This window comes from Schistocerca gregaria, chromosome 1 (genome assembly GCF_023897955.1).
Source record: "Schistocerca gregaria isolate iqSchGreg1 chromosome 1, iqSchGreg1.2, whole genome shotgun sequence".
NCBI lineage: Eukaryota > Metazoa > Arthropoda > Insecta > Orthoptera > Acrididae > Schistocerca > Schistocerca gregaria.
The window spans coordinates 863,403,246-863,415,784 of NC_064920.1; the positions used below are offsets into that span (position 1 = coordinate 863,403,246).

At 45.3% G+C, this 12,539-nt stretch overlaps 1 protein-coding gene across 2 annotated transcripts in view; it reads right to left on the reverse strand.

The window, feature by feature from the left end:
- The window catches only part of LOC126272925 (uncharacterized), a 331,098-nt gene that overhangs the window by 13,479 nt on the left and 305,080 nt on the right, over positions 1–12,539 (reverse strand). For both annotated transcript variants that reach the window (XM_049976217.1, XM_049976226.1), the window contains exon 8: positions 4,593–4,796. In XM_049976217.1, coding sequence (XP_049832174.1) covers positions 4,593–4,796 — 204 coding nt within the window. The remainder of the gene's footprint in view (positions 1–4,592; positions 4,797–12,539) is intronic.

Genomic DNA, 12,539 nt, shown 5'->3' on the forward strand with positions numbered 1-12,539 from the left:
GAAAGCTGTCCTGTTTCTTGTCACAATTATTTCGGAAATCATGCTATGCCAAATAAACGGGAGTCGTGTGAAAAGTAGCTTCCAGTGCAACAGAAAGGGTTATTAACAGTAATAGTAAAAATTTATAATGCAAATTAGATCTTTGCTCAAATTTCTTACACTACTTACTATGTTTCAGACAATTACTCGTCATGCAAATTTGCCGCAGATGGTAACTAGTTGATCACCGTAAGGTTCCAAATGTACTGATGCAGCCATCCTTTTCCTGGTTCCCTCGGTTCTGAACTGAATTTTTGTTCACACAATAACGGATTAAATTGCTCGTGATTTAATTTTTCTACCCGGGCCAGTCTCAATAACGTACACTTGCAAACTGCTTGAACATTACATGCTAAGGTAGTTTCTATTGTGTTTTCGTTTATAAATAGCTGTGCCATGTCTTTCACAGCAGAGTAACTCGTATGACGAATGTTTCCAGCCAATCACTCGAAGCATAGGCATATCTGTAGAGCCCTAAAATACAGACAGGATTTAATCAACGTGAATCACGTTTAGGATGGCGTTTCGTAATTCCAATTGACAGCCATGAAGTCATCTCACTGGAAGTTATATATTTTCAACGTGGTCATGTTTATCATGCATGCACATAGGAGTATTATGCTGAAAAGCCCAGAAGAACATGCTATGGTACCACAAGGTCAGTCACAGTAATGTGACGACGTCAACGTGCAATAACAAGTCACTCACGGTAGATGGCAACACCAGCAGTGGAGTTTATATAAAGCGTACGAGGGAGGACGGGGAGAGCAAGGGGGGGGGGGGGGGGGGCAAACAGTGCAACTGTTGTAATATGGAGACAGAGATTCACCTGATGTCCAAAGGAGCATCATCACTGACTTTCGGGCCATTGGTGCAAACACTTCCGAAACGGCTAACTTTGTAAACTCTTCGCGTGCCGGCGCGGTTAAAGTATACAGTGCGTGGCAAAATCTTGCTTTCTAAGAGAGGAGCCGAGACAACTTGTGCACAACGGGCCATAAATGACAGGGAGTGAACGCTGGTTGTGGAGGTGTGTTCAGATGAACGGGCGTTCAACTGTTGAGGAACTGACCACTCAGGTGAACCAAGGGGCTACCAACAACGTCTCCTCAACGACCGTTCGGCAAACGTTGCTGCGTACGGGCCACCGTAATAGGCTTCTCATTATTTCACCTATGCTCACTGCTGTTCACCAGCGATGATCTTGACTCATTCCAGCGGAAAAGAAGTTTCACATCTCTAATCACGATCATGTCGCTAGAGACCAGTCACTCTAATTATACATGGACACAACAAGAACCATCCCACAACTCGCCTAATGGTGCATGAGCAAATTCTGGGAAATTAAACCCGCATGGCCACGCGTGATTTTGAGCCAGCTCCTCCAAAAGGTAGGAAGAAACAATGATGAAGGTTTAACATTCTATCAACGATGAGGTCATTAGAGACAGGCTGAAGTGTGAAAATTTCAATGGCCCCACTATATGAACGATTCCGTCACCACCCTGGTTGTTCGAGACAGCTCTTAGCGGTCTGAAGATACTACTACATGCTGCAGCTTAGTGTAGAAGGGAGACTAGGAGTGAGTCATCTGAACAAATTGAAACTTTCATTCGCGAGCAGTTATTTCTTCCAACTCGAAGTTACATTTTGTCGGTACTTCGTTCTAGCGTTCTACGCTGCTTCTGCCTTTCTCGCATACCGTACTCGATTAGCACACTTGTGAGAACACACACTGAAAAGTGTGTTGAGTCCATCCTAGAACTAATCTTTCTATCTGCAGCGGAGTGAGCGTTGAAATAAAATTTCTTGCGAAATTACTAGGGTGTCATAAGTCGGGATCTGTTTGCACAAGGAATGTAGCTGGACCGGTATGGAGTCTGGAAGAGACTGAAGCTATACTAATGAAGCCGAAAGGCATCGACTAACAATAGTATTCTACACGACTGACCGAGGAAGGCAAGGTTCTGAAGACTGGATGTGCACGCCATTACCGCAACTTTACGTCCACTGAACTGAACGGTGTTTCTTTCAGATGAGTCTTATTTTATGCTCCTTCGGACACATGATCTTTGGCCTGAAACGTGTGAAAGCAAACTCCCTGCATCAATCATCGGTAACGTCCATGCCGGAGTAGGGAGCTTTGTGGTCTGAGGAATGTTTTCGTGGCGTTCACTGGGTGATCTCGTCATTCTGGAAGACACAGTGGATCCATAACAAGTATGCATCTATCCACGATGACCTTGTCCACCCTTACACGTCGTCTGCTTTTCCTTGGTACGATGGTACCTACCAGTAGGACAATGCAACCTGTCGCACAGCTCGCAATGTATGTGCTTGGTTCGAGGAGCACCAGGCTGAGTTGATCGTGCTCCCCTGGCCATCCAACTCCCCGCATTCGAATCCAGTCGAGAATCTACGGGACCACCTTGATCGCGCTGTTTGCGTCATGGAGTCTCAACCGATAAACCAGCGTATCCCGCCACGGCACTGGAGCCAACATGACTCCACATCCTTGTCGGTAAGTTGCAGAACCTTAATGGCACTCTTCCTGCACTTCCTGCAGCTCTTCTTGCTGCGAAAGATGCTTATTCAGGCGTTTGACAGGTGGTCTGTTTAAGGTGACTGGACAGAGAACATTCCTTAAGGACAATCACTGAAACTTTACGAAATCTGTTAATCACCATCGTTCACACACGAATCACGTTTGCCATGAATAAGCTAAACAATAGTCTTCCAAGTGAACAGAAAACTGCTTTCTGCTTTCTATAGCTCAGAGAAATGCAACGGCTGGAAAATGGTTGTAGAACAACTCTACCAAAACTATCATTTCATTCAACTTCGGGCAAAGGTCTTTGAACAATTAACGAAAGTACTGCTCCAATGTGAGAGAGTACTTTGTCTTACTGCGTTGACTGTACTAATACCAACATTTATTCAGTGTCCAATTCATGTGATAACTTCCCTTGGGATATATTGACGTCGATTCAGTCAGTGATGTGACAATGTTTCATATAATTGACTGCAAAGAGGAACTAAGCCATAACAAATGAAACGATACTAGACTGCCTAGATTCGTCTGTCCAATATCTGCAAGCAGTTTAGCGCACGGAAAGTCCTTGCAGTTTAAGACCAGAATATAAAACGTTATAACGGCTCCTACATTAGGTATTGCTAACGCACAGTTATGTGGTGTTCCTGAATCCGGTGTTAGCTTCCTTCGGAAGACTTTTCTTCCCCGAGATTTGCCGACAAGGCAACTGCTTGCGCTGGTTGGTTAGTAATCACTAGATCGCGTGACGATATCCTTCGTTGAACACTATTCTTCCAGTAGCAACCCACACAGGTAGAGTATGTAATAGGTGGTTGTCTGTCCTTGGGATGATCAGTAGACAATAAGCTTTTCCATCTATCCGACATTTATTTTATGCTCTTTGTTTACTTTCCTTTCAGTTCTGCAAGTGACAATATAAACAGAAACTTAGATTGCATAAGCAATACGATATGAAGAAAAACGTCGAACACTGTAGCACGTTAGCATTTCACCTTGTTCCACAATACGAAACTGAATCGCAAAATTTGTGTTGGAACTTGCGACTAAGTGTAATAAAGTGTTCTTTCCGGACAACACAGCTTGATAAGGCTAGTACACAATGATGTAACGTGGTCACCCCTAATATTTCATGAACAAGTGAGGAGATCAAAAGGAAGTTTTGAACAAGGTACCATCAGAGTCCATAAGTGACATTCTGTACTGTCACTGTTCATTTTAATGTTTTTACTTTAAAATCTAGAAGACTTTACTAACGAGATTCCATTGATCACCAATAGCGGAGACAAGTGAAATAAAAAGCGTTAATATTTCTCTATAATAGCCTCATAAAAAATGAGGCAATGCTCTGAAAGTTAAGGGAAAGGGCCGAGGCAAAGCTAATTGGGTTATTTGATTCCTTCACATCCACATTCAAAATATTTCCCGTTCGTTATAACATAAACAATTTTGTGTTTTTCACAGCAGCTTCAATTACGACGAGATTGGCTTCTTAAAAGCACCTCCTTTGCGATGTTTACAATATTTTACTACTTTTTCCGTTTTAAAAAATAATTATGCATTTGAAAAGTTCGTGACTTCAATTTTGGTTGAAGTAATAGTGTACTCCCAGTACATATAATTGTCATAGATTGTGAATTTTTTCCGTTTCTTGCGTGACTTAACAAAAAAAAAAGATTCTACGGAAAGGAGAACTAACCTAAACTTCTTTCTCATTTGCATTCGTAGAATGTTTTGTTTAAAACATTCGGGAGCATTATATGCGTGTACTTTTCCGGAGCTCTGAAGTGTCATTACAAGATACATCGTCCTAATTAAGAAGATGATTTTTCTCACATCTCGGATGATTTTTTATCGCCCCCTAAGATTTTTTTCAGATCGTAAGGATGCACATGTACATTTTTGGATGCAGTCGCTATTCCGCTTTCGTCGCAGACAACTAGGTATTCCTTGAGCTCCCGTGTTGTGCATTCAGCTTGACCGCGAGCCGCACGGCACTAACCGAAGAGCCTGATGGCGTAGAAGACGAATCCGATGAAGAGCACGTTTGCGTGCCCGATGGATTCGATGATGGGCCCCGAGAGCACGAGCAGCGGGATGCCGGCCAGCCCGGCCACGGTGATGGTGACGCCCATCAGCGAGCGGGAGCCGCCCAGGTCCTGCAGCAGCCAGAACAGGAAGCTCTCGATGTAGCCCCACGCCGTGCCTGCAACACCACCACAAGGACACGTCACGACGTGAACAATTCAACACAGGTGCACTGTCTGCATTGTAAATACGAGGGGGGGGGGCTATCAATAATAGTGCAACGCCTCAATAACATCCCCATCATCCACCTACTATTTCCCACCAATTGCATCCTTCATTGGGCCGAACAGATGAAAATCGGAAGGTTGGTCGTTAAGGTCTTCTGTTAGACGACTAGGAACCCAGCGGGAGGACACCTTCGAGTACCCCAACTGCTGGACGAGTCAAATCGAGCAGAGAGGTGGTTGGTTGCGATCCGTAGATCAGCTCGAGTAAGAGTGTCCGCACGTTCCGACATTTAGGAGTCACAGCTGTGTGCGTCTGGCCGGCACGCGTGCGAGCGGACAGGTTTGCGCGATTTTGTTGCGACGATGACTCACGCCTCGTACAACTCCCCACGTTTTTCTTCACTTCCAGGTCTCCGTAGACATTCAGCGAGTGCCTTCGAATATATGCGATGCTCTGATTTTCCGCTAGAAGAAACTCAGTGACGTCTCTCTGCTTGGGACTCAGAAGCACTTTTGAAGGCTATGTACAGCGCCGCCATCTATCGGAACTTCATGAAACCACAGAGGCTGAAGCGCGTCTGTACCACGGTGTCCCACACCAAATACCGCAGTTTTTCAACTGAAATTAGCCGAGAAGAAACGTGTTTTATTACTTACTGGACGCCCCTCGCGTTATTTGATTATGCCGAAGCCCTTGCCGAGGTGGTTGCACCGGCTCCCGGCAGATGATTCGAGTAAAGGGCCGTCAGCTAGCAGTTTGATGGGTGGCCATCAGGGTTGTCCATACATAATCTATAAGCGGGGTACACCCGGGCCTTGTGACTGAGAAGTAGCGGCTGTGGGTCACGAAAACTGACAACGGGAGAGAGGTGTCCTGAACCCACGCCCTTTCATATCAACATACGATGAAGCCTTTGGGCTGAGGGTAACACAGCAGTGGGAAACATTTGGTGCCTCCGAGGCCTGTTCGAAAAAGAGTTATTATCTGATTATTTGAGTTGTGGCCTGTGAGTTTATGTAACTGACGCAAACATTCTAAAAAAAATTAAATTATCTTTGTAACGTACGTTATGATTACACAGGGGTAACGCCAAAGGAACCGATAGAAGACGTTAGGCACATTTTGTATAACACTGTCTTCTATGACGGACAACCGCAGCCTGAAGTACACATCGCGAATAATAATCGCTTAGCCGCTCTTATAAATAATTTATTTAACCACCGGTTTTGGAATCTAAAACCCTATCATCAGATTAAATACGGTTAATCGTGAAAAAGTTGCAGCATGGACGGGGCCGAACGTTTCCTGAATATGAATCCGCTAATTGCGTCATTTATTTATAAATAAAGAATTTCCGCTCCCGTCCATGTTGCAACTATAATGTCATAATTCACCATATTCCATCGTATGGCGTGGCTTCTAGGTTACGAAACCTGTCGTTAAATAAATTACCTAGTAGAGCAGCAAAGCGGTTAGTATTCATTTTGTATCGTTTGTCGCGGCCCTGCTGTGTGACAGAATGTGTGCGGCTCTTCAATGTTTGATACGTAGTCGCGTAGACGCGCGTGTTGTATACAGAGTTAATAGTTAGGTTCATGTGAGGCCAAATTCGTAAGTACGACACAACGGCCGTGACACTTCTAGGCAGACGTATAAGACACCAGTAATATCAAGATCCTGCCCCATAACTGGTAGTCGCTAATCAGAGTGTGATCGTAATGAAAGGAGTGGAAGAAGCATTGTCACAGAAGTTGACGCCGTCCTCTCAAGGTCTCAAACGAACTTTGAGACTGCCACATTTATTCAAATTGGAAATACTGTGTGGCGCATCCAGTCACTTAGAATGAGCTTATCAATAATAGTTCTTATACGTTAAAACTGTAGCTCTGATCTCATCACTCACCTACCTCATTGTTTCCATCACTTGTATCTTTCTTTCTAACACAAACCGAGTATGGTCGTGTTATTAATGATTAAAATACCGAAAATATCAGTACTGTCAGTCTTATTTTCTTCTTAATTGAAACTGATCAGTAATGACATTTCAGTGAGTTAACTATAATGTTCCATAATAATCAAAGGCAATGTTCATTATAACAATTTAACTGAATTAACAATAAAGTAAAAATTTATAGAAGTTATACTGACAAATTAAGATTCAAACGAAAGTAATATAAATTCTGCACGTTTTATTTCATGGGTTCTATCGCAGACGTATTTCATGTTGGTTTGAGCGGCTCGTGTTCCGGCGATACAACTGCGCTGACGTTAAGTGTTTTTAATTCATTGAAATGACTTCTTAATTATTTAAGATTGACAGTTTCGGTGAATCGCTACTGCGAGACTACGTATTATTTCCGTAGCAGTGTTTCTTGCCAGTCAAAAACTTCAATCATGATAGTTTGCTTACCATTCCCAATAATTTTGATTTCATTAACAGTTAAAAATAATTGCTAACAATTTTCCACCTTCTATTGGCACACGTTTACTTTAAGAAATACGTAATTATTGCTGTTTCCACTATTGATTCGATGACGAACAGTGACACAGCTGATGACAAGGTATTCGCATTCAGTGAACTAATTTCGAGATATTATCCAGCTGAACTCACAACCTTTCTATTCCTCAAACTCATTTTATTTTGCTACAGGTTATTCCGAATTTAGTGGTACCCCTTCTTTCGTTTCGCCTTCACTGTGTCATTACAGTGTTTTACATACACTACTTAAAACTCAAGTAAGCAGACTAGAGAAAGTTATTTGTGAACATAACTTCTTGTACATTTTCCCCATTCATCAGATATTCATTTCGGAAATTATTGCTATGAAAATTTCACGCGATCACGGTCACTTTTTGCATAGCCTGTTACAAACGGGGGCCGGGGGGAGGCGGGGGGGTAGGGGGGGGGAGAGGCGGGAGGTTATGTCACTATACTGGCAAGTCGCTTTCTCACTTCCGCTGTCTCGTGACGCTCCTATGCGTCAACCGACAGGATCTTCTTGACTCATTCCAGCGGAAAAGAAGTTTCACAGCTCCTGTCACGATCATGTCGCTAGAGACGAGTCAGTCTAATTATACATGGACACAACGGACACAACAAGAACCATCCCAGAACTCGCCTAATGGTGCATGAGCAAATTCTGGGAAATTAAACCTGCATGGCCAAGCGGGGTTTTGAGCCAGCTCCTCCGAAAGGTAGGAAGAAACAATGATGAAGGTTTAACATTCCATCTACGATGAGGTCATTAGAGACAGGCTGAAGTGTGAAAATTTGAATGGTCACATTATATGAACGATTCCGTCACCACCCTGGTTGTTCCAGACAGCTCTTAGCGGTCTGAAGATACTACTACATGCTGCAGCTTAGTGTAGAAGGGAGGCTAAGACTGAAACATCTGAACAAATTGAAACTTTCATTCGCGAGCAATGATTTCTTCCATTTCGAAGTTACATTTTGTCGGTACTTCGTTCTAGCGTTTTACGCTGCTTCTGCCTTTCTTGCATACCGTACTCGATTAGCACACTCGTGAGAACACACACTGAAAAGTGACTTGAGTCCATCCTAGAACTAATCTTTCTATCTGCAGCGGAGAGAGCGCTGAAATAAAATTTCATGCGAAATTACTAGGGTGTCATAAGTCGGGCTCTGTTTCCACAAGGAATGTAGCTGGACCAGTATGGAGTTTGGAAGAGATTGAAGCTACACTAATGAAGCCGAAAGGCATCGACTAACAATAGTATTCTACACGACTGACCGAGGAAGGCAAGGTTCTGGGAAACAATGAATCAAAAATAGTTTGTCTCATCCAAGAAATCGTAAATCTGGATAACGCATAGCAGGCTTCAGTTCCGTAAATAAGACCGTCGTCCACATTCGAGCCTCGATACCAGCACGCGATTTTAATCAAGTGGGAGATTTCATCATCAGAATGCACAGCAATCACGAATATTTCAGCAATAAACTGCAGTTTATTCATATTACCTACCATGTTCCAATAGTCGTGTTTCTTAACAGGACCAACGGAAACTGTATGTTACAGTTTACTGCTATAACTGAAGTTGAGTTTCTGCAAGCCTAATCCCGAATCCGCTTCACGGAAATTATCTACACTCCTGGAAATTGAAATAAGAACACAGTGAATTCATTGTCCCAGGAAGGGGAAACTTTGACACATTCCTGGGGTCAGATACATCACATGATCACACTGACAGAACCACAGGCACATAGACACAGGCAACAGAGCATGCACAATGTCTGCACTAGTACAATGTATATCCACCTTTCACAGCAATGCAGGCTGCTATTCTCCCATGGAGACGATCGTAGAGATGCTGGATGTAGTCCTGTGGAACGGCTTGCCATGCCATTTCCACCTGGCGCCTCAGTTGGACCAGCGTTCGTGCTGGACGTGCAGACCGCGTGAGACGACGCTTCATCCAGTCCCAAACATGCTCAATGGGGGACAGATCCGGAGCTCTTGCTGGCCAGGGTAGTTGACTTACACCTTCTGGAGCACCTTGGGTGGCACGGGATACATGCGGACGTGCATTGTCCTGTTGGAACAGCAAGTTCCCTTGCCGGTCTAGGAATGGTAGAACGATGGGTTCGATGACGGTTTGGATGTACCGTGCACTATTCAGTGTCCCCTCGACGATCACCAGAGGTGTACGGCCAGTGTAGGAGATCGCTCCCCACACCTTGATGCCGGGTGTTGGCCTTGTGTGCCTCGGTCGTATGCAGTCCTGATTGTGGCGCTCACCTACACGGCGCCAAACACGCATACGACCATCATTGGCACCAAGGCAGAAGCGACTCTCATCGCTGAAGACGACACGTCTCCATTCGTCCCTCCATTCACGCCTGTCGCGACACCACAGGAGGCGGGCTGCACGATGTTGGGGCGTGAGCGGAAGACGGCCTAACGGTGTGCGGGACCGTAGCCCAGCTTCATGGAGACGGTTGCGAATGGTCCTCGCCGATACCCCAGGAGCAACAGTGTCCCTAATTTGCTGGGAAGTGGCGGTGCGGTCCCCTACGGCACTGCGTAGGATCCTACGGTCTTGGCGTGCATCCGTGCGTCGCTGCGGTCCGGTCCCAGGTCGACGGGCACGTGCACCTTCCGCCGACCACTGGCGACAACATCGATGTACTGTGGAGACCTCACGCCCCACGTGTTGAGCAATTCGGCGGTACGTCCACCCGGCCTCCCGCATGCCCACTATACGCCCTCGCTCAAAGTCCGTCAACTGCACATACGGTTCACGTCCACGCTGTCGCGGCATGCTACCAGTGTTAAAGACTGCGATAGAGCTCCGTATGCCACGGCAAGCTGGCTGACACTGACGGCGGCGGTGCACAAATGCTGCGCAGCTAGCGCCATTCGACGGCCAACACCGCGGTTCCTGGTGTGTCTGCTGCGCCGTGCGTGTGTTCATTGCTTGTACAGCCCTCTCGCTGTGTCCGGAGCAAGTATGGTGGGTCTGACACACCGGTGTCAATGTATTCTTTTATCCATTTCCAGGAGTGTATATCTGCAATGAGAGACTTATTTCCCGCCACTGAAGTATTTATAGAACACCTTGACGGTGTAGGATGTTAATTAAGAGAACTGAGTGCAGCTTACGTTTTCCAAGGTGAGTAGGAGAAACCGAATAAAGGCAACGACCAGAATGACAGAGATGCTTACTGAAGCTGCAATTCGTTATGTTTACAGTTATGACAACGGGGCAGAATGACATTGTTAAATGTCGACTTATTTTTCCTCCGACTAGTAATTTACATTACACATATTTAGATTAAGATTTAAATTTGAATTACTTTTTTTGTAGTTTCAGACATTTGTTAGATGACAGTGATCTTTTAGAATATTTATTGAGACATTTCCTGCTAGTACGACACCAGCTAGTATCTCAGAAAGTGAGACACTTTAAAGCTCTGAACACAACCCGAAGAAAGTGGCTCTAAGCATTATGGGACTTAACATCTGAGGTCATCTGTCCCCTAAACTTAGAACTAATCAAACCTAACTAACCTAAGGACATCACACACATCTATGCCCGAGGCAGGATTCGAACCTGCGACTGTAGTAGCAGCGCGGTTCCGGACTGAAGCGCCTAGAAACGGTCGGCCATAGCGGCTGGCAACTCAAAGAAAAGGAAGTAGATTATTAACAGATTAAGGACTTTGCTGACTGGGGTAACAGAAATACTCAGTCCAGTCACATTAATGTGACCATGTTCGTCGTCAACTGTCAGACGACAATTAGAAGAACTAACAATGGAGGGTACGTTGTCATTGTTGTAATGCAAAAACGGAGCGATTTGTTAGGCGTCCAAAATTGCATGTCACTGGCTTTCGGACCAATGGTGGAAGCAGCTTTATACTGCATCCGACAGAGAGCCGTCTGCGTGTGCGTCGTCACACATCTGAAAGTTAATACCCTGCAACAATCGTCTGAAGGGCCCAGAGCGGAGAAAGAAACGCTATGGTCTGAGGTATGTTTTGTGGCATTCCCTTGGTGATATCGTCATACTGGAAGGCAAGTCGGACCAACAAGTATGCATCTAGCCTTGGGGCCCATTGTACCCCCACAAATGCGATTTGTTTTTCATCGAAACGATGGCACTTACCAGCAGGACAATGTAAGGTGTCACACAGCTCGTAGTGTATGAGTGGTTCGAAGAGCACCTGCACGATTTTACTGTATTCCCCTGGCTACCAAACTCATCGGATATAAACCAACCGAGAATATGTGGGACCACCTGGATCGGACTGTTCGCGTTATGGATTCTCAACCGAGAAGCCTAGGGCAGCAGACCACAGCAATGGAGTCGCCATGGCTCTTCATCCCTGACGGCACATTTCTTCCTGCATGTCTCACGATGTAAAAGGCGATTTTTCAGGCTATTGGCCGGCGGTCACAACGTGAATATACAGTGTATTTTAAGGGAGTGAGGGTAGCGTCACGCGAAGTGCACTGTAATGGCACGATTTCGTATTATCGACAATTATCGAGAGAATGGAGTTCAAATGGCTCTGGGATCATCTGAGGCCATCAGTCCCCTAGAACTTAAAACTACTTAAACCTAACTAACCTAAGGACACCACGCACATCCATGCCCGAGGCAGGATTCGAACCTGCGACTGCAGCGATCACGCAGTTCCAGAGTGAAGCACCTCGAACCGCTCGGCCACAGGGGCCGGCGGATGAAGTTCGTGTATTATTTATACAGGCAAGTATATTGAATTTACTGGAGTCATAACGAGGGTGAAGTAAGAGGATCTAAGAGCATGCACAAAGAAGAGCACGCCGGCCGCTGTGGACGAGCGGTTCTAGGCTCTTCAGTCCGAAACCGTGCTGCTGCTACTGTCGCAGGTTCGAATCCTGTCTCGGGCATGGATGTGCGTGGTGTCCTCAGGTTAGTTAGGTTTAAGTAGTTCTAAACCAAGGGACTGATGATCTCAGATGTTAATTCCCATAGTGCTTAGAGCCATTTGAACCAAGAAGAGCGCTATTGTCATAGCATCGCGTGTGGAGCTGCAGGGAAAAATTTGACAACCTGTAGGCATTAGGAGGAGGATGCAAGGGGAAATATACTTAAAATTTGAAGAGCTACGTATCACTAAGAGTGCAGGAATTAATTTTAGTCCCCCCGCAATCTTCAGTCGCAGAGACAGAAAAGGTCGAATAAA